Here is a 24156-nt window from a genome sequence, read left to right as displayed (position 1 = left end):
GCTTTGAAGATCACATCTTCCATGAACTTACAAAAGCTGATGCTGAGGAGCAGTGGGAGTGAGTGGGAAGATGCAGAGCTCCAGCTTTGTCTTCTGCTCCTGAGATGCACAATATCCCTGTCCGCCCCCACTCTGTCTGGGAGATGTTCTTTAATCTGTGGTTTATTAAACCTGCTGCCACAAGACTGGAATGTGTTCAAGGGGACAATCCCTGTGCTGGGGATGAAGGCCAGGGGTCTCCCAGCCTTGCTGAAGTTATAGCAGGAGATGAGGAGTTGTTGGGCATTTCTTGAGGTCATCTGGGATCACACCTACATCCTCATCCAAAAATGAGCCTGGGTCTTTATCACTTGCTGTTCAGTGCTGTATAGCAATTTTCTCACCTTCTCTTGGAACAATGCACATGGATTGATGTGTGGCAGCAACGCTGAGTCCCCAAACCACTGAAAGATTTTGGTGTTAGCTTGGAAATAATGAGGATTAAAATAAACATGCTTGGATGTATTTTACGTTTTATTCTTTGAGTTGTCAAGTTTTCAAAACTTCCTTCACATCCAAGATGGCTTAACAGAGTCTTTGGTAATTAGATTTATTTTTTAAACAAGACTTTTGAGCTCTGTTCTGCCCCAAGTTCCAGGCTCAGAGATTTTGGAGGGCAGCATCAGATATTGCAGTTCTTGCTGTTAAGGACAATGCTGACATTGAGGTGGGGAGGAGACGGAACAAAGCCTGGATCTGTTCCTCCTTTGGAAGCTCAGCTGGGTGACTTGCAGGTAACCACACTGGGGCTGTGTCTGAACCACCCTCAGCTTCAGAGGGATGTGAAATTCCTGCTTCGTGCTATTTCCCCTTTATTGCCTCCCAGATTTCTTTGTATTACCCACTGTACCGTGTTTCATGTGGTCTACCTTCCTTTGGAGCAAATGGAGTTATTAATTTGCCAGTGGTGGAGGGGTTCAGGGTGTGATTTATCACACGTGGTGGTTCTCTGCAGATTAACGACCCTTTCCAAATCGTGACTTGTGTTATCAGACAGCATTACTCAGATCAGTCTGGTTCTGGTTCCAAAAAAATTGTCCAGTTTTCTTGGCATTTTTGCAGTAACTCCAAGCAGGAAGGGAGCAGTGGAGAGGTTGTTTCCAGCCCAGCACAGTGGGAGTTTCTGTAGGAGATGAGCCCGTTTGTCCGTGGAGTCGATCGTCCGTCTCTCGTGGTAACCGGGCTCGGGTGATTCAGAGAGACACAATGACATGGTTAATAATGCAGCTGACCAGCCTCGCACTGCTGCATGTGGGCAGAAGGCAAATTCCTTCCTAATGCTTGCAGTGATTTGCTAATCCTCTGAGGCATAATAATTGCATTAATTTTATTTCATGAATATGTAAACATGCGATTGGATGTCACCGGAGGACACCGCTCTGGGAAACGTCAAAACACACCGAGAAAATCTTAAGCAAGGATGGACTTTCCTACCCAAAACCATGCAGAAGGCAGGCTATTTTTACCATTCTCTTCAAAGCAGTTGTCATGAAACACTCAGTTTCTCTACAGCCCTGCAGGTGTCATTGCTTTTTGATTTATTGCTTTCTCTCTTGTCTCCCTTGCTGGGAGATGTAATAGAAGCAGAGCATTCTGTTATTGCTTGTAGAGCAATGGCGAGCCCAGGGGATTGCTGAAGGATATATGGAGGTTTTCATTCTTGGATTATCAATTTGAAGCGAGTGTAGGTTGGTGATCAAAAGTTGTTACCATCTGCTTGCTGTTTGGGAGACTGCATAATGAGGTTCTGAATCTCCTCTTTTTGCACTGATGTCAGACTGTATTGCAGAAAAGTATCTTTGTAGGCGTCTAATTAACCCCCTTAGTGGCTGTTTCTGAGGAGAATTAACTCTTTTTGTGCTGCAACCAGGCTTGAGGTGCCTCCTTGACCTTGTAGCCTTTCCTGCCCTTAAGACTTTCTCAGTGCAGTTCTGTTTTATGCTCGGGGATCTCTTTTGGTCGTGTTTAGGAAAGTGTGTAGGCACAGGCTTGACTTTGTGTGCACAGCCCATAGTTCTCAGACGCAGAGAGGTAAATATGTGCTTAAATATGTGCTGCTTTGCTGGTTTGGGAACACAGTGCTCAGCACTTTCAGAATTAAGCTTGATTTTGTAACACAAACTTGGGGCCTTGAAGAGCCTTCCATCAGGTGGATGCTACGGGCTGCAGGGAGACCTGAGCAGCTGCAGATTTACTCTTATAAAGCAGGTTCTTTTGAGGACTTGGAGGCCAATTAGCTTTCCAGATCAGGACTTTCTTGAGGAAGAAACCCTCTGAGAAGCTGGTGATCACAGTGTACGTGGAGCTGCTGCTTGTTTAGATGATCTGCCCTTGTTAAAAAACCTTTGGCAGCACAGTGATTACTTCTGGCTGAATTCTAATTCACATCCTGCAACTGGCAGGTTCCAATGGATTTGCTGTGTGTCCTCCTAATCTGAGTGTGTGTCCCTCCCTGAGAGAATGCTGAGCTGCTGTCCTGCAGTGTAGCTGTAGCCACTGGTGCTGTGACAGTGCTCTTCTGGAGGGTGGCTCCTGGCTGTTGGGGCACCCAAAATTTGGGGAAGAACTGTTGCAGGGTGCTTGTCTCCAGCCCGGGGCTGGCTGTGTAGCAGTGGCAGGCAGGGTGGTTGTTTCAGATCTGGTAGGATGGACAGACTTGCCTGTCAGTTCAGGGCTGCTTGAATGTCATTCCTGCAGAATTTACTTAACAGACTGGAACTAAGGCAGGTTTCTTGTTGAGTTCTCCGTGAGAGCATTGCACAGGGTCCTCAGGGTTCCTTTGTAGCTGTAAAAACACCAAGCTTCACTTGTGGAGTACAAGCTGTAGCATTTCCCAAAAGTGACTGCTTGGTGAAGTCTCTGTTCGTCAGCTGGTCCAGATCTTTACAGAAAATACTCTGTTGGAGGAGGAAGTGTGGCCTTTCTGTGTCTTGCCTTGTGTCCCAGGGTGACCAGGTGGCTTGTCTGTGCATTGCCAAGTGTTTGTCCTTTTTCACCACCTGAAGAAAAGCTCGTAGAATCACAGAGTGCTTTGGTTTGGAAGGGACCTTAAAGATCATCTCATTCCACCCCCTGACATGGGCAGGGACACCTTCCACTAGCCCAGGTTGCTCCAAGCCCCCTCCAGCCTGGCCTTGGACACTTCCAGGGATGGGGCAGCCACAGCTTCTCTGGGCAACCTGTGCCAGGGCCTCCCCACCCTCCCAGCAAGAATTCCTTCCATATATATCCAACCTGAACTTGCCCTCTTTCAGTTTGCCTGTCCTATCACTACAATTCCAGGCAGAGTCCCTCTCCAGCTTCCTTGTAGACCCTTTCAGGCTCTGAAAGGCTGTGCTGCTCCAGACACCGAGGCTTTTCCTCCACGTCTGAACAGAGTTTGACCCTTTCCCGTCCCGTGGCATTTTTTCCTGCGGCTCCAACCCCAGGACAAGGTGGTTTTTCTTAGGCACAGCGAGGGCATAAACCAAGGAGACAGAATCAGCCCTTCTGTGCTTTCACATACTCCGTGCAGGGTTTCCCCTGGGAGCGAGGGGCTGCAGCTTAGGTGGGCTTGTTTGTGTTCTGTCCCTCACTTAAACTGTTGCACCCGCTGCAGGCCCCGCTGCAGGGGGGGATGTGAGGCCCTGAATGCTCTCTGGGCAATTAGACCTCTAAAGCATTATTTATTACTATTATTTATTTTTTTTTCAAAGTGGGTCAGGCCGTTTTGGCATCTCGGGCGCCGGTTCCTGGTTCAATTGCGAGGCCTCGGTCGCCATGGCAACTGCAGAAAGCGTTCGTCATGGCTGTGCCTTGGGCTGGATTCAAACTCCAGGGAATGAGCAGGAGTTTGGAGGGGCTCGGGGCAGGGGCAGGAGAGGGGGATGGAGCTGCAGCTCCGCTGCTTTTCGGGCCCATCCTCGCCGCCCTAGATGTGAAAGGCTGAATTAACAGACTCTTGGCGTGTGGAGCCCCTCAGGGGAGAAATATTCAGCTTTTCCCAGTCATCCAGAGGAGGAATCAGACCCTCCTGCCTTTGGGTGGCTCTGCCACTGACCTCAGGGAGAGCCAGAGAAGGTGCCCTTGAAGTTATTTCCTCCCCTGTCCCTGCAGAGGTGATAATCCATACATCCCAAACACGATCTGTGGGGATGGATTTAGTGTTTCAAAGCATGCCAGGGATGCTAAATGACTGGAAAACGAGCTTGGAAGCTGGAATCTGCCTGAGATTGTGCTTGGCAGGGCTGGCACCAAAATGTGTGGCTGTGATAATATGAACAAATATATACATGGCAGCTTTAAGGTAGTTAGTGTTGATTCTGCCCCTGTGTGGGTTACTCAACTGTGACTGAAAAAGCCACCTGAGGAGCTTTGTAATACCACAAAAAGAGTAAAACTAGAACTTTCTAGGGCATTTCATCCGAGCTTCACATGCACGTGATGCAGCTGAACCCTGGTTTTGAGTGATTTGCACTTTGAGTAGCATTAAAAATCTCACAACTGTGACCTGAAAGCCAATAGACCCTTGAGTGAATTTGACTTGGTCTTTATAGGGTTGCATGAAGCTCACATCCAAAGTGAAACTGGGGGTATGAACTCGCAGGAACCGAAAGTGAGAGGGAGGTCGTGCATGATAAGCTCAGGTTTTGTAGAGCTGTGGAAGCAAAATTAGTACATCTGTTCAGATTAGTCCAGTGATGTGTGAGTCAGGAACACTGGCTTCAAATTCTGGCTTTGTATTTTTGGGGACCTCTCACATAAAGCAGCTTGTGTTGCATCGAGGCTGCTGGGGGCAAGCAGGACCAATACTGCATCAGAATGTAGAGTTTTTGACTAGAACTCTACATTGTGTAGAGTCTAGAAATGGCAATTCAGAACCATTTCCATCACTGGAACCATTGCTGATGAGCTTGAAGTTTTAGTACCACCAGTGTAGCTCTGGTGGGCTGTTAAAAAGTGGGTTTAGACAGGAGAAAGAGCACCAGCAGGACAGACAAGCTGAAACACCCACTTTAACTGGATCAGCTGCAAGTCTGTGAAGAAACCTGATACTTTATAAAATTTCAATAACTAAGAAATTCCTGATAGTTTAACTTTATGATATACCCAAACTGTTGCAGGCAGTGCTGCTGGGAGAATGGTCCAGATCATCTTTTCTTTAGTCTTTTGTTTCAAAGGTGATTTGGAGGGCTTAACTCTTGAATATTGCCACAGTTGTGCTGTACATTTGTTTCTGTTTCTTGTCCAGGGAAAGGGAGGACACAGGACAAGGTGCTGTGACAATATATGACACTCATGAGCTGTGCCATTGCTAATTGTGAACTGTGAAGAACCGAGCTAAGGCTGGGATTACTCTGCCTGTCTTTGCATTTGAACAATCAGGTTTTTATTGTTCTCTAGCTGTATGACTCTAAGTAAAAGCAGGTAACAGAGCAGAGTCTGTAACTCAGTCCAGCTTCCTGCTCGTAGAACATTTTGCAAACCCAATTTCTGTCCGTTTTCTGTGTGAACTTCCACACTTCATGTCCTTGAAAGCATCTTCTCTGGGGTTTCTGTGGGGCTCCATCCTGCTGTTCTTGCCCCTTGCCAGCTACTGTGAAATCTGGTTCTGTCAATGTTTGCACAGGTTGTGTGCTTTCTGCAGATTGTTTAGGGCAAGTCTCATCACTTGTGGGTTTACACAAGCAGTGAGCAAATAGAGGATAATTTATGAGACCAGTTCATCCAGTGCTAAACCAAGCCAAGCCTGATAACTGCTGCAGGAGCGTGTTACATTGTCTGCTCCTATCTGTTGTGTAAAAAGGTTTTGGCATCTTCAGAGGTAAGGGGTGGGTATGATTTTTATCTGGGAATTAATGAAACCTCAGGCACGTGTTCAGCTTTTTGAGATTTTCAGAAAGGAAGCGATCCCTTTTAGGTACCTCACTGTGTATGAGTGTGAGAAGGAAGCTTCAGTTTGCTGTAGATAATTGGGCTTAAATTATAGCCCTTAAGAGTCTGGTTGTACCAACTTTTTAATTCAATCCCTTGCAGTTGTAATTCCCTCATGCTTTCCCTGTTGCCTGCTCTTCTGTCACTCAGATGTGGCTCTGAGAGACATCAGGGTACCAAACCACTGAGCATGGCAGAGTTAGCACAGAATTCATCCTTGGATCAGCCCAGGTTCCACTGGCACCTGCAGGCTGCTGGAAAAGCCTCAGGGATGTTTGGACTGGTCAGAAATAGATATGGCTGCTGAAGGAAATGAGTGACGTGGGGGAAAATGGATGTAGCATGAAGAGTCTGGCAGGAAGAAGAGGCATCAAAAGAGAAGGACCAGTGAGGAAATCTGAGTTTTCCTGTTCTGTATTAATGGGTGTATTACTGACTTTCTGACTGAGGTGTTGGGGCATTTACTGAGGGTAGAGGAGGAGAATTTCCATTCTCCTAAACGTCTCATAATTTCTGTAAGACTCAAGAAGGTCTTACTTTTCCCATTATGAAAGGGGAACTTTGGGTTGGTTTTTTTTTTTAATCATGAAGTGTTTCACGTTGTAGCAAAACGTTCTCATGCCCAACTCTAACTGGTGTGGGAAAGGATGATTCTATACAGGAACTCATGACTGCAGTGTCTGTCATCATGACCTCCCTCCCAGTGCCCCATCATTTTTGGGTTTTGATGACCTTTAACAGAGTGTGATCCCATTGTCATGCATCCTGTTGAGAACAGTGAAGAGAAAGTTAAGGAGGGACAGAGTGTTGAGAAAACAGACATCTCCCTCATTCTTGAGCGCAAGTTTAGGTTTTCTAAGCTCAGATCATCATCACTTGAAACTGCTGGAGCCCACAGGAGAATGAGTTCGTTGGTCTGTGGTCAGATGAACTGAAGAGTGGGTGGAGAAGGGCACTGCCAGGCTGTGGCAGTTCCTCTGCCCCTGGGAAATGATGACTGTCAGCAGCCCCAGTTCGCTGGGCGTGTTGCTCCAGGAAGCCAGATTTGTCTGCCCTGCTGGTGGGGAGATCTGTGGGCTCTGCACACCTCGGGGCAGGGGTGCAGCTGGTTTCACTTTGAGCTGGGGGTGGCTAACCCTGCTCTTTCTCCCTCCCTGCAGTACTGCCAGTAACTCCAACCGCAGCACTCCTGCCTGCTCCCCCATCCTGCGCAAACGCTCCCGCTCCCCGACGCCGCAGGACGCCCCGGGAGACGCCATGGTGGAGAAGGGCTCGGACCACTCCTCAGACAAATCCCCTTCCACGCCGGAGCAGGGTGTCCAGCGGAGCTGTTCCTCCCAGTCAGGCCGCAGTGGGGCCAAGAACTCCAAGGTGAGCAGCGAGCGAGCGGCTCCGGCCGAGGTGGGCACGTGTCCCCGGTGCTGAGCTCCCAGCTGCAGGACACTGGCTCTGTCCTGTGCCTTCTGTTCCTCTGGATAACTCTCCTCCTCCTTCCCCCGTCGTATTTCTGGAAGTTCTCCTAACTGGGGTCAAGTTTTCCTAAGTAGGGTCAAGTCCTCCTCGCTGGGGTCAAACTTCAGCACAGCTCCATCATCCTCGCAGTGACCTGAGTCCAGGAGCTGCTGATGGCTGGTACTGCAGCTCCCTAACAGCTTCCAGAGCCTCACTTTCTATAGTCAAAGCCTTGATTCCTGGGAGGCTCTGTGAGAAAGACCTTGAAAATCAGCTGTTGAAATTACTTTCTGTCATCTGGATCGTCGAGTGCCATGGAAAAAATAAAGGTTCCCCTGTGCAGCCTGTGAAGGGCTTGTGCACTCTCAGTCCTGCCTGAGCCCTCTGAGGTGAGGCTCAGGTTGCACAGAATCAGTTTTCCAGTCCTCTGCCCATTCCTTCTGATCAGTGCAGTGTTAGGGCTGGCTTGGCCAGGGTAGGTGGTATTTTCCCTAGAAAGGTTTTGTGTCCTTGGACCATGTTAGAAGCAGCCTTGTCTTTGCTGTGTTGCAGAAGAGGGTCTCAGGTTTGGCAACTCTGGGTTTTCCTGTGAGCAGTGGGAGCTGGTGAAACACAGCCCTTGGGAGCCAAACATACCTTTGATTGTAACCCTGCTATCCAGGGATGTGTTTTAAGTCATCTGGCAGGAGCACTTGTGTTTTTCCAGCTTTCTGAAGTGAAATATTTCAGCCTGAATAACTTCACAGTTAGAACTCTGGCATAACTCTGGTGGCTTGTACAGAATGAGCTGTTAGATCTCTGCCTGACCTGTTGCTGGGCTGTGTCACACACGAGAAACCTTCATCTGCTGCCCTTTGTGGGCTCTCTCAGCACAGGAATGGGATTCAGTGGCCCACATTCCCTGGGCTGAGCTGATCTCTCCCCACTGAGGGGGAGTTGTGTGAGTTCAAAAGAGGGGGGAGAAGGGTTTTTTCAAGCTGAACCGTTTGAGCTGTGAGGTTACCCTCGGGGTCAGCCTGGCTTCCTGTGCACACAGTGACCTACAAACACCGCCGGGTGACACCCCCATGGGATGGGATGCCATGGGATGGGATGGAATGGCATGGCAGGCAGGCAGGATGCAGGGCATGCTGTGTTTGTGGCCACACTCAGGGCTGCTCTCAGGGAAGTGGTGTCCTTGCTAAGGGGGAGTTGCAGACATGAGTTGCACTGCCCTGGCCCACAAAGTGCTGTGGATTAAGGCCACAGGAGTGAGATTTTTACCAAAACAGTGACTGCTGAAGCTTAAATTTGATTCATGGTGCTTTCCACGAGAAAAGGGGGGGTATGCTGCTCTCTGTTGGGATTTGTGGGGTTTCCTTCTCTTGATTTGCCAGGTAATTTTTCTTCTTTCCCTAATTTCTCTCTTTTCATTCCTGCATGCTTTCTCTCCGATTAAGTCACACAAGCGCCTCTCCAAAGTAAGCCTTCTTTTTTCTCTCCTGTCCCCCACTGTAGAATTGTCCCATCACTCAGGTGCTGAGTGGTGACCCCATTCACAGGCATTCTCCTGGTGCAGCTGTGAGAATGCCAGCAGAGCTCAGCCCCGTGCCTGTAGCTGGAAGCTGCTTTCACTTAAATCCCCGGCATCTCGTTAATATTTGCTCACACAGAGTGAGAACTGGCCTGTTCATCACGCTCCCTCAGTTACTTCCAGCTGCCTTCAGCCTTTTAGTTTTGCTTTCCCCCTCCCTAGAAGTGAGCAGCTGCCTTTGCCAGGGAGAAGTCCCCTGGATTTGGTAGGTTGAGCAGAACCATAATCCCTTCTCTTCCCTCTCTCCTCTTCCTTCATGACTTTCAGAAAAAAGAGTTGCTCTCCATAGCTTCTTCCCTGCTTTTTATGATGAACAGCAGTTTTGTGGCCAGTGGTCTCAGCTTTACTGCCCTTGCACGCTTCCCTGTGTGATGTAAATGTTAAAGATCAGTGATTTCAAGTGAACCCAGCTTTAACCTGTTAGAACAGACCTGTCCCAGATGAATTGTGAGAATTCATGGGCTCCTCTGGAAGGTGACAAGTAGAAGATCCCTCTGTGGGTGCTTGGATTGGAGATAAGATCGTTTGAGGTTGGATCTCACACCTCTGTGCTGCCCTGAGAAGAGTGTGAAAATCAGACAGGCTGTTGGCACTTCCACATGTGTGCAGGGAAAGTTAAAGGCAGACTGGCCTGGATGGCTTCATGACCCACAAAATCCATGCCTTGGCCTTGGGGGTCATTCTAGGCAAGTCCTCAGGGAGCAGGGCTGGCTCTTCCCTTGGTGGTGATCCTTGTAGCCAGCCTGGCCTTGCACGAATCCTGGTGTCTCCTGGAAGCTTCTTTATGTCTCTTTTTTTTTAGACAGGCTGTCTTGTGCTTGGTAACTGTAGCTTGGATAACTGCAGAGGAGTGGGACTGATGTCTGTGTTGAGGTTTGTTAGGAGTGGGAAGAACAGTGGTGGAGAGCAATGTGTGTGTAAATTGTCTGTGATGTGCTTGCAGCCACCCCTTGCTTTTCTGGGAGAACAAAACCCACCCGCTGGGAGACAATTAGAGAAACAAGAGGGAAGTGGAGCCCAGGTTGGTCCCAGTGTGAGGAAGGTGATGCTCAGAGGGAAGGGGATCCTGGGCATGACCCCCACCAGCCTGTCAGAGCCTCCTGCCCTGCTCACACACACACACAGAGGATATTCTGAGCTGGAAGGGACCCACAGGGATGATCAAGCCCAGTCTCTGTGCAGCCTAACCCAGTGTGCAGGCTGGATCCCTGTTCTCTGCTCTTTCTTTGGCACAGATGAGGAATTCCAGATATAACAAACCCCCTGATTCTCCCCACTTAGATGACGGTGGTTTTTCAAGACAGGGAGAGCTCAGGAGCAGGGAAGGACAGAGATTTTAAACTCTCCTTCCTCAGCCTCCTCTCCTCCCCCAACCATCTCCTGCAGGAGGAGTCGATTTTCCAACCTGTCTGGCTAATGAAATGGAACAGCTTGAGCCCATGAGTTTGACGCTGTGTTTATACAGTTGCTGACAGATCTACTTGAGTCCCTTGCCCTCTTCTGTCCGTGTGTCCTGTCGTGCTGCAGCGCTGCCATCAGAGGGAGCGCTTCACCAGGAGTTTTTAAGCACTGGATTCCATCCTGAGGCGATCCCTCCTGGACCTGCTTTTCCTCTCTGTCCCCCGGTGTGGCAAGGACCAAACCACCCCTAGGTCTGTGTCAGCCTCAGGCTTTCACTGGCAGTGCTGCTTCTTCTGGAACAGCTTTCCAAACTCAGGAAAACCCATCCTTTTTTGCCAGTAGCCAACAACAAAATATGTATTTTTAACTCTTTTGCTCTTGCCCAAGGATAAAAGTGATTTCCTCTCTGTTGCAAGTCCTTCAAATTGTTCCCAATGCCCACAGCTAATGAGGAATGCTGAGGATTAATACCAGGTTAGGGGAAAACCTGAATTTTTGAGGTGGGCCCTGGGCACTGTAGAACAGTTTAGGTCAGAAGAGATCTGGGAAGGTCTCTCTCAAAGCAGGGCTGATGTGGTAAGATAAGCTCAGTCTAAAGTCTTGGCCAGCCACGTTTTGCAGACCTCCAGGGCTGGAGATCCCCCAGCCCCTGCTCCAGTGCTTAACCACTCTTGTGAACAGGCTTTTTCCTTCTACCCAAATAGAATTTCCCTTTACTGCAGCTTATGACTGTTGCACCTTGTCCTTTCAGTGTGTGATGATGGGAAGAGTTGGGCTGTGTCTTCTCATTCACCCTCCCACTGGGTGGTATAATCCCCCTTTAGGTCGTAGCTCATGAAATTCTGGTCATTTTGGGCTGGGGTGAGGGTTTGGGGAATAAATTTAATTAATTTCTATGAGTTATTTGCCCACGGGTGTTTAGAGGTGGGTAGCAGAGATTTTGGAAGTGGACAGATCAGGAGAAAGGGCTCTGGAATATATTCCATGCTCTGGAACATATTCCTCGTTCTGTGCCTGTGTCCCCAGCAGAAGGGATTTAGGGATTCTCCTGGAGCCTTGTGGCATGTCAGGCACTTGGCACAAGCTTTCTGTTTCTCTGGGAGCAGCAGTGTGTGAGAGTGAGCTGTGATCCTGTTCCCAGTGCTGCTGGAAGGTGGGAGCTTCCTTTGGATCAGGCTATCAGGGTGAACTTTGTCTGTGTGCCCCTGTGCTTCCCATCTGCAGTGTGTAAAGCTGGGATCCTCCACAGCACTGTGTCAGATATGGGGTTATTAACCCACAGAGATTTAGAGGCAGCACTGCATTAATTGAAGGCTTAGGGAAAATACTCCAGTTTTCGTGTCACTCAAGTTCTCCAAAGCTCTTCCTCTGCTCTCTGCTCCTGTAGCATCATCTCTGCAAACCAGTCCCATCTTCTCCATGTCTGTGTGCACCTCCATTCCTCTGTTACTTATTTATTTTCTCTTTTCAGTTCTAATGCTTATGGTTTCTTTTTCCAGTATGACAGACTTAACCTGCTCAAAGTAAGAAACATGTTCTTCCTTTTTCTTTTTTTTTTCTCCTCCATTTTACTGTCTCTTGGTTTTCAGTTCACATCCCCCTATATTCTGTTACTGAGTATAAAACAAAAGGGTAAATAAGATACAAGAGAGATTTAAAGGCTTGGTCTCTCTTCTCTTTGAACTTTTTGTAGTCTGTTAGAACATTTGATGGAGGCAAAAGATGAGGATTGGGTGCCAGTATAATTATGAATTTCAGTGTATTTACTGATGCCAGTATGGTTTTTTTGGGGGTGGAAGAGCTTAAAAAAGGAGAACCTGCAGGGCTCCTTTAGAGAGGAGCTCCTTAATTTGGGGAAATTCATATGTGGTGGTGGTGGGAAGTAGTTGCTGCAATTAATGCAGCAGAGGGGAGTGAAATCCTGTTGTGCTGTGCTGCCACCACAGCGTGTGCACCCTGATTTAGAAGGCACAGTGACAGCAGTGCCTCTGCCTCAAGTGTGCCAATTATAGCTTGATTATGAGCTGCTTTTCCCCAGGAATTTTCTGAGTTACTCCTTTTGCTCATTAAAGGCAGACAGATGGCAAAACAAACCTGCAGGAAAACCACTCCATCTTAGGCCCTGTGCTCCCGAGGACAAGGTGCTGTGTGCATGCTTTGGGTTAATTACCCTGGTTCTTTTTTTAGCCTAGACTGAGTTGCATAAGGCCTTTTTCCACGTCCTGCTTGCAGGGAGGGATGACTTCAAGCAGATCCTTCATGAATGGAGGGTATGGAAAAGTGTAGGAAGCAAGAGGAAATTCCTTGGGTAGCTGATGAGCTGTACTCTGTTCAGTCCTGCAGTTCATATCCTTTCCCTGGGATTTGGGGAAAGGGGGGTTCCTCTTTTTAACATCAAAGTGCTGTATTTTAGCCTGTGACATGAACTGTGTAACTGTGGGGTTTTGAGATCAGTGAGGCAAACTGGGAGGTGCACCCAAGGTTTTAAAATACCCTTCAGAAACGTCTCCATGAACGAAATCCAAGACACCAGTAAGGTTGTGTTTGCTGGAATGGCATGGAAGGGGCAGAGGGAACTGAGAGCAGGGAGAAAACAGTGTGTCTTCACAGAAATCTTGGGTCCAGTCTGCTCTCATTAACACTTTGAATGTACTTTTTTATGGTAAAACATCCTGTGTGTCCTCTGTGGGCCACCCCAGTGCAGGTGGTTTCTGTGTTGCTGTGAGCTTGAGCTTCACTCTTGAGTGAAACTCTCTGTTACAAGGCAGAGAACAGTTTTGTGCTTGCCTTCATATCCCTGGCTGGGTATAAAGAGTGAAAAATACTGCCAAGGTCAGAAGCAAGGTGGCTTCAAGGAGAGGAAATGCAGTGGGGTGTTGCTGCTGTCCTTGTCTGTTTTCCTGGGCTCCCCCAAGGAATGTGGACGTGGCTGGGAGAGGGGACAGCTCAGCTTTGTGCCTCTGAGACGTGTTCCTGCCAGGACACTCTGTAGCTGAGCACCCTCAGTGCTCAAAGGCTGCAGTGCCCTGAGGTGTTTCCACCCAAAAATGGGGGATGCCTGCATGTCCTGTCAGCTCTGCTCAGTGTCATTGGAAAGCCACCCTGACTGGAGTGGGAGTGGGAAGCTTGTTCCTTCCTCTTCTCCCTGTGCAGGTGGATCTCACCTCCAGCTGAAAGTGGCTGAGTGTGACTTTCCAAGCTGAGCTCTTCCATGTGCTCCAGTGTGACATGTGGCCTGTCCTCTCCAACCACCCCAAATGCCACGATAAGGACAAAAAGGTTTTAAAAAAAAAAAATCACATGTGCAGATGATGCAAAACACTGTGCACTGAAATTTTGAGAAGAAAAAAAAAAATCCCAGACTTTTTTTTTTTTTCCCCTTGCTTAGCTTTTGTAGTGATTTCCTTCAGCACTTCCCCTGGCTCCGTGTGTGTGTGTGTGTGTGCCTCCCTTTTAAAATGCTGTTGAAAAAATTTGCCTGGTGGCTTTTTGTGAGTCCCTGCCTCTAGTAGTGCTTTGAGGGTTTATTTGCACAGGGGCTGTTCAGCAATGTGATTTTTGCCACCCAGCCAGCAAATGCAGAAGAGTGAAGCCCCTAAATACACGGCTGGCAGTGATGATGATGATGATGGTGATGGTGATGAGCTCCTCTGTTGTAGCAGGTGCTGCTGGTCTGCAGAACAGATGCCAGCCTGTGTGTCTGTGTGTGTGCATGTGGACATGCACACCTTAGCCTGAACTGTTCCCTGTCCTGGAATCATGCTTCTGGATTTGTTCTTTGCTCCTGTAACTGGAAATAATTGTGTTCAGACTACACTGTGGAATCCATTGAAATCTTTTGTTTAATCCCACTCTCACTCCACTAATTGCACAAACCAGATTGGACCTGCTTTCTCTGTCCCTCTTTCTTTTTGATCCTGAGATCTCTGTGCTGACTAATGCTTCTCTTTTATTTTGTCCTTACAGAAAAGCCAGAGTTGGTATAATGTAAGTACTCCAGTTTCTCTTGTCCCTGGGTGGATGTGGGCTGGGGGCCTGGGCGGGGGGAAGGTGCAAAGGGGCTTTGCAGTGGCACTGGGGCACTCTGACCCTTTCCAAACGGAGATGGAAATGGCTCAGCACTGGCAAAGGAGCACTGGCATCCTGAGGGAAAGGATGCCAGAGATAGAGAGCGAGAGCTTTGTCTTTTCAGCCCCTGTCCTGGTGATCCCCACACCCTGTGTCTCTGGTTCCTCACAGGGCGGGTCGTGACGAGGTGACAAACAAGAGCTGCCACCCTGCAAGCCCTTTGCATCTCTCAGGGTGGTGTGGGGGCAAGAGAGGAGTTATTTTTCTGGTGACCCCATAGAAACACAAACCATCCCTTGCTTCTGCCCTGGCCCTGTTGTGGTGCTGCCAGCACGAGTGTCGTGGTGCAGAGCTGGTGCCACCCTTTGCACAGTTGGAACCCCTCCCTGGAGTGCTCTCAGGTAGCCAGTGGGCAAATGCAGCAGCTGCTAATGTTCAGCAGCAGTTCCTCCTGCAGCCTGGGACATCAGAACTTGGGATTTTGGCTGGTCAGATGTGGCAGAGGTGTGAGAGGCAGAGTTAGGTGCTTGTGGGATATAACCAGGGGTGGTAGCACGGACAGGAGGAGAAGTGATCTCAGGAGCAGATGAGGCAGATGTGGCTTTAGGAATAAAATACAGACCATGGGAGACCAAACTAGTGGAGAAGTGGCAGGTAAAGGACCGTGGATGCAGATGCACCAGCCTGAGCAGGCTGCTGCCAAAATGTGAACCTGTCACCAAGCTGAAGGTGACTTGTGCTATTACTGCTTCTGCCTGTAGCTGCTGAGCTCCATTCCCTGTGCATGATGCTTTGCTGTGCTCTGCTTCTGTGGGTCTCCTGTGTTTTCATGTCCTCTCTATCTTATCTTTCTGTTCTCTTGTTTTTCCTCCATATATTTTCAGCATGAGAGACAGTACATCCGGAGAGTAAGCACTGGCTGCATTTTTTGTGGTTTTCCTCCCCCCCTCCCCATTATTTTCCTTTAGAAAACAAACCAAAAACCAAATCCATGTTCTAGTTAGCAGAGTCATTCTGGCCAGATAAAAGCAGCAGTGTGAAAATATGGATGGGCCACAAACTCCAGGAAACCAGTCAGTCCTACTTGGAATTATTACTACCATCAAAAATGTGCTAATATGTGGTCTCCTTTCTTTGCCAGCTCCTTCCAGGCAGCATTTTTCTGGCATTTGATTCTTCCATTCCTTTCCCCTCTGAGAGCAGCTCTGGAAGTGAATCAGTGGAGGCTGCCTCTTCATGAAGCCTTACAGTTTCCCTTACTCACTTTCATTTTACATAAATTCCACTGTGCTCAAACACCCTCCACATTGTTCTTTGTGCCAGCTCAGCAGCCCTGGGTGCCAGGCACTGTGCAGACAAACCAAAAAATAGCCCTTGCCTCAAAGAGTCCTCAAAGATCCCCAGAGCATCACCAGTTTTCTAAGATGACTTTGGTTTCTGCTGCTTTTAACTGGTCTTTTTGTCCTTGTAGCACTGCATCCCTCTTTGCCAGTTGGGACCCTCCCTTTTCCCTCTCCTGGATTCCTTTTTCTCTATTTTTTTCCTTAAAATGCCACTTGTTCTTTTGCCTTATGTGTTCTCCTTTTGATCCTACCAGTGCTTTTTGGGGATTGACATCCCTGCCAGGTTGAGAAGTGGGAGAAAAGGTCATGGATTGGTTTGCAGACCTGCCCTCTCTGGGTCTGGGTGTGCTTTCTGTGCTTGGCTTTCCAGAGGACAAAATGCAAACTGGTCCTGATGCACTGTGAGATTTAGAAGAGAACCCCAGTTTGAAGAATAAATCTAAATATACTCAACCTTGTGGGGTTTGCTTTGTGTTCATGTCCTCGTGGTGGAAGAGCAGAATGTCCCTGAGGTGTTTGTCGTGCCTTCAGTGAGGAATTGTGGACAAGGAGACTCTGGTTTACAAGAATTGTGATTCTTATGGAGCAAAACTCTGTTGCTCAGCTGTGGTTTAGGCTTTGGAACTTGTGTGTCTGCATGGTGAATTATTGGCAATTGATTTTTTTTTTTTAATTTTAAAAATTGTTTTTAAATTAATTTAAAAAAATTAGAACAGACCTCACCCCCGAACTTACTCGGTGATTTTGTGTATTGAAACAGAGGTGTGACTTTTTTTGCACACCTGCTGCTCTTGGAGAGGGGGGAAACTTGTGTTTCACTTCCCTGGTGACACGAAACAGGAGTTGCTCTGTGTGGGGGGGATGTCAGGAGCTCCACAATTGGTGGGAGGAATTTGTCACCCAGCAGATGTCATTAAAATTAGAGCCAAACTGGAGATATTTTGCTGCCAAGGCTAAAAGCTCTCCTTCATTCTCCTCCTTCTCTCTGGGCTTTGGGCAGAGGGCCCCATTTCTGAGCATGGGGAGCTCTCAGATCCTGTGTCCTGATGTCAGAGCACAGCTGACACACTGGCAAGTCTGCTGTGGTTTTTTCTGCCTATTTCTGTCTCAGTTGGACTGTCAGTCCTTCTGCTTCCCTGTTCCTAAATTAGGGAGGGTGTCTCTGGTTTTCTGCAGCGTTTCTGCTGCTCTGAAGCAAGGCTTGCTTCTTAAATTGCCTCCTGTAGCACCAGGCATCAGGAGAATCTAGACTATGCTCTGGGAAAGACAGTAAGATGATCTTGAAAAGTTAGAGGAAACAGTTGACAGCAGGGGAGAGGTGAGATTTACATCTGTCCACGAGGTTTTCATTTTATTATTGGGATCCCAAAGTCTGCCCTACTCTGTACTCCCTTCCTTTGCTTTTGTCTATCACATGCTTGATTATTTTTCTTCTGACAGCTTCTCCCTATAACTGACCTGAACACTGTAAAAGACACTGATTGTCCATGTCAAGTGTTCTTAAATACCACTAAAACCATTTGCTGTCCCTGTAAGTCTGAGCAGATCAGTGGGAGCCCAGTTGTTCCTATTTGTCCTTGGGAGAGCAAAGTCTGCCCTGGGGATGGCACGGAGTGGGACAGGAGTGCCCCTGGAGCTCTGCAAACAAATACTCTGCACACAGGGCAGCTCTGAGCCTCAAAAACACACCCAGGCAGAGGAGAGAGCCCAAGGCTTTCCTCTGGGAAAGCTGCAGTGACAGCCTGTGCAGCAGGAGTTGGGGGCTGGCTGAGGATCTGTGGTGAAATGTGATGCTGCAAAGGGCCTTTGTGGAGACCTTTGGGCAGCCCTTGAGCTTCTGAAGAAAAACCTCAAGCCATCACAAGACTCAACACCACAAGGACTCAGCCCTGTGCTGTCTCTTCTTCTTGGAGACCTCGGAGATACCCAGAGGGGAGGGGAGACTGAGCTGTTGAAAAGAGTCAAATGTTCCCTATGAAGACAAAGAGAAGTTATGCATCATTTTAGGGAAAACATCAGAAACACCTTTCCTGTGAGTGGCAGCCTCAGCAACAGCAGCAACCACGTGAACAGGGTTGACTGCAGAAATCCAGGCCTGTGAGTGAGCAAGGTGTGGAACAGCCTTTTTTCTCTCTACATCAGCACAACCATCTTTTAAGTTCCATAACCATGTTATCAAACCCTCTCTGGAGCAATGTTAACTCGCTGTCTCTCAGTTGTTTTTCATCCTCTCAGATTTTCCTTGGCTCTTTAGGTGTATGGAGTGCCAGCCTGGCTCAGTTGGGTTGTAGAGCCACTAAATTAGAAGTGAACTTCTGGTGCAAGCTGGTGTGATTATGAAATCCAATTTTCCACCCCAGATGGCCAGTGACTGCTTTGCAGCATCTTCCCCTGCTCTCCATTCACTTTTAAAAGGAGAAAAAGAAAAAAAAGAAGAAAAATCTGAACAACCAGACTGGCTTTGGAAGAAATGCTGTGGGACAGGTGGCCAGTTTCTTTGCTGTCAGTGGGGTCAAAACTCTCCCACACAAGCAGGGAATGTATTCTGTTCTTTTCCAGCAGTTTTCCAGAAGCAATGTAAATCTTCCCTAAAGGCTTAAGGGCGGGTCCATCAGCCACACAAGTTGGATAAAGGTTTTCCTCCCCCCTTTCCCCTCTGCCTCTTACCATCTCTCCTCACCCATTTTCTGTGACACGTGCTGTACAATTCCACACACCTCTCAGTTCTCGTGTTGTCCAACTTCCCTGTCCTTCAGGTCATGCTTTGGGCTTCCTGGGGAGGATTTGTTTGTGTATAAGAGGGAGATGTCACCGTGAGCAGTCACCTTCTCTGCCCATTTCCCCCCAGCCCTGGCAGTGCCGTCCTGTCCCGTCTCCCTCTGTTTGCAGTAGAGTTAATGTTTGCTGCCTCCACCTCCAGGTCAGCTCTTCCCACCACTGGTGTCCTTCATCTCTGCACAGGCAGGTGGGTGGGAGTGTGGACAGAAACATCCTGGTGGGGTTTTTCCATAGGTGAATCCCATATGCAGTTTCCAGCAAAGAGGGCCGTTCAGTAAAGCAATGCAGATGCCTGTGATCCCAATCCTTAGTCCTTCCCAGGCTACAGAATGGTTTGGTTTCTTATTGTTCCCTCATCCTGGGATGCATATGGATCTACTGGTTCCTTTTAACAGGGCTAAATGGAGAGACCTGTGTGCTGTCTGGGAGCAGCAGTGATTTTGGGGAGCAGCTGAGCAGGCAGAGGGTCAATGAGCAAGCTGCAGTCACTGGCCTGGAGTGGAACCAGACTTCTGCAGAGGCTGGGTTGGTTGCTTGGTGTTTTTCTGGTTTTGGTTCTTTTTGAGACCTGTGTGCCCGGTTTGTTAGGAAGAATGAGGATTTTGCTTGTTTGTTGATAGCTGAGCATCACTGGTGCCGTGGGGTGAACATTTACCTGTGCATTTCTGTACCTGGGCAGGGAGATGGACAGGCTGCCTGGGCACTAAGGGCAGAGGGATACAGGGAGTTCCAGCACTCCCTGGGACTTGCAGGGAGTTCTTTTACAAGGAAGCCCTTGCCTTTCATTTCCAGTGTGACCTGACTAATAAATGAAACCTAAAAATTCCTGTTGTTGTTTGGGGGGAGAGGGATGCACAGAGGAGCGGTGCAGCCCTCCAGATTCCTGTCTGTGTGGGTCTCACAGGGCCGGTTCCTGATTCCTTAGGCTGGTCTCTCCTTGCTCCCCTCGCTGCTCCCCCAGCACACCCTGTCCAGCAACTTTCCATGACAGGAAACATCTGCTGGGAGGCAGGGCCGGGGCTGGGTTACTGCCGGGCATTGGCCGCCGGAATTACCCGGCTCCAGTGACTCCAGGCATGTGCGAGGCATTTTGGGATCTTCCCCTTCCCTGGGAAACACACACCGACTGGAGCTGCCTTTGAGAGCAGAGGGGGATTAGAGAGCACAGCCTGAGGAGGAAGAATTACTGCTTTTCTGCTTTCAGAGGAGGGGGGAAGAGCTGAAGTGGGAGTTGTTTACCAGCCTGTTGAGCCCTGGAAGCCGCGGCTCCATCCGTGAGTTCCAGCTGCTCTGGTGGGGTTGGAGGTATTTTGGTAGCTGGCTCTGCCTTCCCTGGACATCAGGAGCTGCAGGTGCCCTGCACAGACCTGCTGGGACGGCTGTGGGCACTTGTGCAGGGGATGCCCACGGCAAGGAGCTGCTGAGCCGGGAGCAGGAGAGCACTGGGGTCGCCCACCAGCACCGTTACCCCGATGAGCCACTTGGAAGAGAGTCCTCTGGAGGGCAAGTCCTCTCCAAGATCCTCAGGGGCTGCTGGGGCAGAGGAGCTAAAAGTGAGCAGGAAGGCAGGGGAAGGGACCTAAACTCCTGCCAAGCTGCTGTATCTCTGTCGACTTTGGACATAAACAAGAAGCGGCGGGAGCAGGAACAGGAAAAGCAGAGTTGGAGTGCACGGGGAGCTGTGCAAGTGCTGAGGGAGCACCATGGATTCCTTGCTGGAATGTGGGTCTCTCTGGGATCATCTGCTGGATCAAGAGCTGCCATGTCTGCGGTGGGACCTGGAGGGACTTGTCGACTTGTCACGAGGAAATGTGAGCCTTGGATCAGATGGAATCCCAGCTGTGAGTGTCTCTAAACTGAACCGTTTGCCACCCTGACAGAACTGCTGGTGCTGAGCAGAGCATCTGCTGTAGGACAGGTTTTAGGCAGGCTGGACCATCCCTTAGTGCAGGGAAGGGAGTGCCCCTGCACATGGAAGCTGTGTTGTGTTAATGCACTGAACCCAAAGCTCAGAGCTGATTACAATCTCTGTTCCCCACTCTGTTCCCATCCTGTCTGCTTGTTCCTGGAAATCTTGGGCTTGGGCTCTTTCTGGAGCCTGTCTCTGACCAAGATCTTTTCCAGATGTTCAGGCTGGAAGTTTGGTGAGTAAAATTCACATTTGTGTCATCTGCTGCCTGTCGGGTTTGATTCCCAAGTAAGATCCTTTCCTTTGGGCCCACAGGACTGGAGCAAGTATTGGAAGTGCTGAGCTCATGTTGAAATACACTGTTTGTATTCATTGAATTGGTGTGAGGAAGAGGGAATGCTTTTGGGGACAGGAGGCTGTCTGTGATTTGACAGCCAAAATCAAATCTTCTTTGATTTGACAGCACTTGGCAATTCTGTGAGGCTAATGCTAAATAAACTTCACATTCCTCCCACCCCTGTGACTCCCACCACCATCTCAAACAGAAGCTACCTTTGATTTTTGAGGCCCTTTCTGCTCTGGGAGATTTGTGTTGTGTAGCTGGAAGAGATAGGAGAAGGTTGTTGGGAAGAAATGGGAGGTAGGGAGGGAAGAGGTTGTACCCCAGGAGGCTTCTCCTTCCCTACATTTGTGTGAGGAAGAACGTGGCAGATTATCTGGGAGATGGGAATTTACACCTGCCTCTATTTTGGGCAGCTCTGCCTTCAGAGGCTGTTGTGGCTGTTTTGGGGAGCTGTCAGCAGGGCAGGGTGTGGAGGAGGTGGTCTGACATGGAGTTCACATTGTAGTTCAGCAAATCCCAGAGAGGAGCCAACTCCTGGTCTCCCTCCAGCCAACAGCACCACATTCTCCGAGCCCTTCCATGAGGCCAGGGCACAAAATAAGTGCATGACACACTTTAGTCCCTGTGAGAGCCTTTTCTGAGCCCCACAGAAGTGTCCTCACCACAGCAGCACATAGCTGTGTGTGCACGGAGTGCCCCTCCATGGGGAGAGGGCTGGGATGAGAGCAGTATTCCTGAGCTCTTGATGGCAGGGATTGCTCAAATTCCTCTGGCAGGGCTGCAGCTGTGCTGGATCACCTACTTGCTGAGCTCAGCTGGGAATTGGCAGTTAACTGATGCACTGCAAACAGAGCACATGTCATACCTTGTGCAGTTTGGGATTGCAGGGAGGGAGATTTCCCCTGCAGCCACAGCTTCCAGGCAACTCCCAGCTGCAGGTATGGGTGCAGCCCTTCTACCCTGTACTTGCTCTTCCAAGTCAGGTTCTCCTCTTCTTCTCACTTAATGCACTAAATCCCAAACCCTCCCATCTCTGTTGGCTGTGATGGGAGCTGGTCTCATGCTTTGTGAGTGCATCTGACCCCCCTTCTCCTTCCCCAGGTGTTCCCGTTTTCCCTCTCCATGGCTCTGTTCTCATGCCTGCCCCTCTCTTTAACAGGCCCTCTGTTATTTGCAGGTGTTGAGTCCAACGTACAAACAACGGAATGAGGATTTCAGGAAACTCTTCAAGCAGCTCCCGGACACGGAGCGACTCATCGTGGGTAAGTCCAGCCCCTCAGGGCTCTGCTCTGTCCTGCTGGGGGGGAAATCCAGCACATGTGCATCCAGCTTTTCCTTCTGCAAAGAGGTTGCCACCAAGGAAAACCCTGTTGTGCACAGACAGAGCCCCTCCTCACCATTTCGGGTGGGTTCCACTCGTTTTCCTTCAGGGAGAGCAGCACTGATTTGTGATGGGTTCCCTCATGATTCGAGGAGCATGTTCTCCTCCCCAGTGTTCCCCAAACCTCACAGGGTGTTTGTGCTCTTCTAGTGCTCAAGAAGAGTCTTAGAGGGTTCTTTGTGGCCTCGTGTGGTGGGGGTTGCAGGTCTCCATGTGAACAGCACAGAGCTTCCCTATTCCCTCGCTTCCTGGTGCTCCCAGCTCACACATGCTTGCCCTTCCCATGCCCAGAGAGGCTTGGGCTGATTGGGGGCTGCAAGAACACTGCATCTGTTCTGCTCTCTTATGTAAGTGCTGATCTCGGGCTGTGTCTCACTGCTGAGCGAGGCACGTTGGAGCAGGGGGTGGGAATTGTTGAGGATGCTCGAACTGGGAGGGAGGTGAACAGTGACACTAGAAGGTAAAACGGAGGAGACAGATTAAATCTGGCAGTCCTGCATAGGATGCTCCAGAGTGGCCAGCTGATCAGGCAGGATCATCAGTCAGTGAGAGAGACTGTGTGTGATGTGCCCTTGGGAGGAAACATAACCCAGTGGCCGGGGCAGCAGCTGGGGCTCGGCTGGGTTGTGTGAAGCAGCTCCTTCTCTCCGTGCTGCCACTCATCCTCACCTTTAGGCTGTCCTGCTGCCTGGTTTTGCTGCTCCTAAACCCTCTGCTGTCCACCCACAGATTACTCATGTGCTCTCCAACGAGACATCCTCCTGCAGGGCCGCCTCTACCTCTCGGAAAACTGGATCTGCTTCTACAGCAACATCTTCCGCTGGGAGACACTGGTGAGGCTGCCAGGCTGTGTGCCAGTGGGCTTTGTGTCAGCACGTTTGCTGGCACTGCTCTGGAAGCACTTCTTTTCTTTGTCTCTCTCATCATCTCCTGTCTTTCCCTGTGTTCTTTCCTCCCTGGGTGGCTCTGCCCACAGCTGACCGTTCGCTTGAAGGACATCTGCTCGATGACCAAGGAGAAGACAGCCCGGCTCATTCCCAATGCCATCCAAGTTTGCACTGACACTGAAAAGGTACATCCTTGAAGCCCTCGCTTCTGATGGCTCTCAGGGGCAGGGGAATTCTGGGTGGTGTGGGATTTTTCCAAACTGTGGGATTTTTCCTAGCAAGGGGAAAGGGCTGGGTCTGGAACACACGGAGCTCAGATGTGGGGCGTGGGATGTGGGGCCAGGTAAAACATCCAGTGTGGTTTGCTCACTCCTTCCATGAACTGCAGCTGGAAAGGAATCCAAAGAGGCTTGTCTCTTCGTATTCCCTTTTTTGGGCCTTTTCTGAACTGACTTTTCTCCCCATCTCTTCCCTTTCAGCACTTTTTTACTTCCTTTGGGGCTCGAGACAGGACGTACATGATGATGTTCAGACTCTGGCAGAACGCTCTGCTTGACAAGGTACTGAGACCATCCACTGTTGGCTGGGGTGGAGGGGAGGGGATGGATGTAACCTCACTGCTGCATGTGCATCAAAAGACACTGGGACAGCAGGCACATATTTTTAGACAGAGCATGTTCATAACTGCAGGTGCAATTCCTTCTTTTTGCATGGAATTCTGTGCACACATTATAGGTGCCACCCTGCCTTGGCTGAGGAGTGGAAACAGGGTCTCGGCAGGGAATGTTTTTGGAGTGTGTAATTCCAGTGAAGCAGCCCAGAAAAAAAGCAGTTCAAAGGGCAAGAGGAATAGCTCAGTGTGCAGGCAGAGTTCTGTGCTTTGGAAGTGTGGAGTTCCAGACAGGGCAGATAAAGAGTGTTCAGGGCATCCCAAATCCAAAGGAGAGCAGTGGTGGGTGCAGGGTGCACTCAGGGCTCAGTTTTAAAATAAAGCAAGGATGTTCTCCTGCTGTGCCGGAGGCCCCATATATCCTGTATCTCATCCAAATATCTGCTCCACAGCCTGGTG

General features: G+C 49.4%; 1 protein-coding gene across 10 annotated transcripts in view; it reads left to right on the top strand.

Annotated features, from left to right (window-relative positions):
• The window catches only part of GRAMD1B (GRAM domain containing 1B), a 92637-nt gene that overhangs the window by 49588 nt on the left and 18893 nt on the right, over nucleotides 1-24156 (top strand). For 8 of the 10 annotated variants that reach the window (XM_051812226.1, XM_051812225.1, XM_051812232.1 and 5 more), the window contains 6 exons: nucleotides 7113-7323; nucleotides 14345-14365; nucleotides 21997-22081; nucleotides 22930-23033; nucleotides 23177-23272; nucleotides 23567-23647. In XM_051812226.1, coding sequence (XP_051668186.1) covers nucleotides 7113-7323; nucleotides 14345-14365; nucleotides 21997-22081; nucleotides 22930-23033; nucleotides 23177-23272; nucleotides 23567-23647 — 598 coding nt within the window. Of the gene's footprint in view, nucleotides 1-7112; nucleotides 7324-14344; nucleotides 14366-16156; nucleotides 20409-21996; nucleotides 22082-22929; nucleotides 23034-23176; nucleotides 23273-23566; nucleotides 23648-24156 lie in introns of those variants that run through there. The other 2 variants (XM_051812227.1, XM_051812229.1) reach the window with 2 other exon arrangements.

Source organism: Manacus candei, unplaced genomic scaffold, assembly GCF_025592945.1.
Source record: "Manacus candei isolate 608988 ecotype Guabito, Panama unplaced genomic scaffold, ASM2559294v1 h1tg000086l, whole genome shotgun sequence".
NCBI classification, from domain to species: domain Eukaryota; kingdom Metazoa; phylum Chordata; class Aves; order Passeriformes; family Pipridae; genus Manacus; species Manacus candei.
This window is presented reverse-complemented; position numbering and strand designations above follow the sequence as displayed.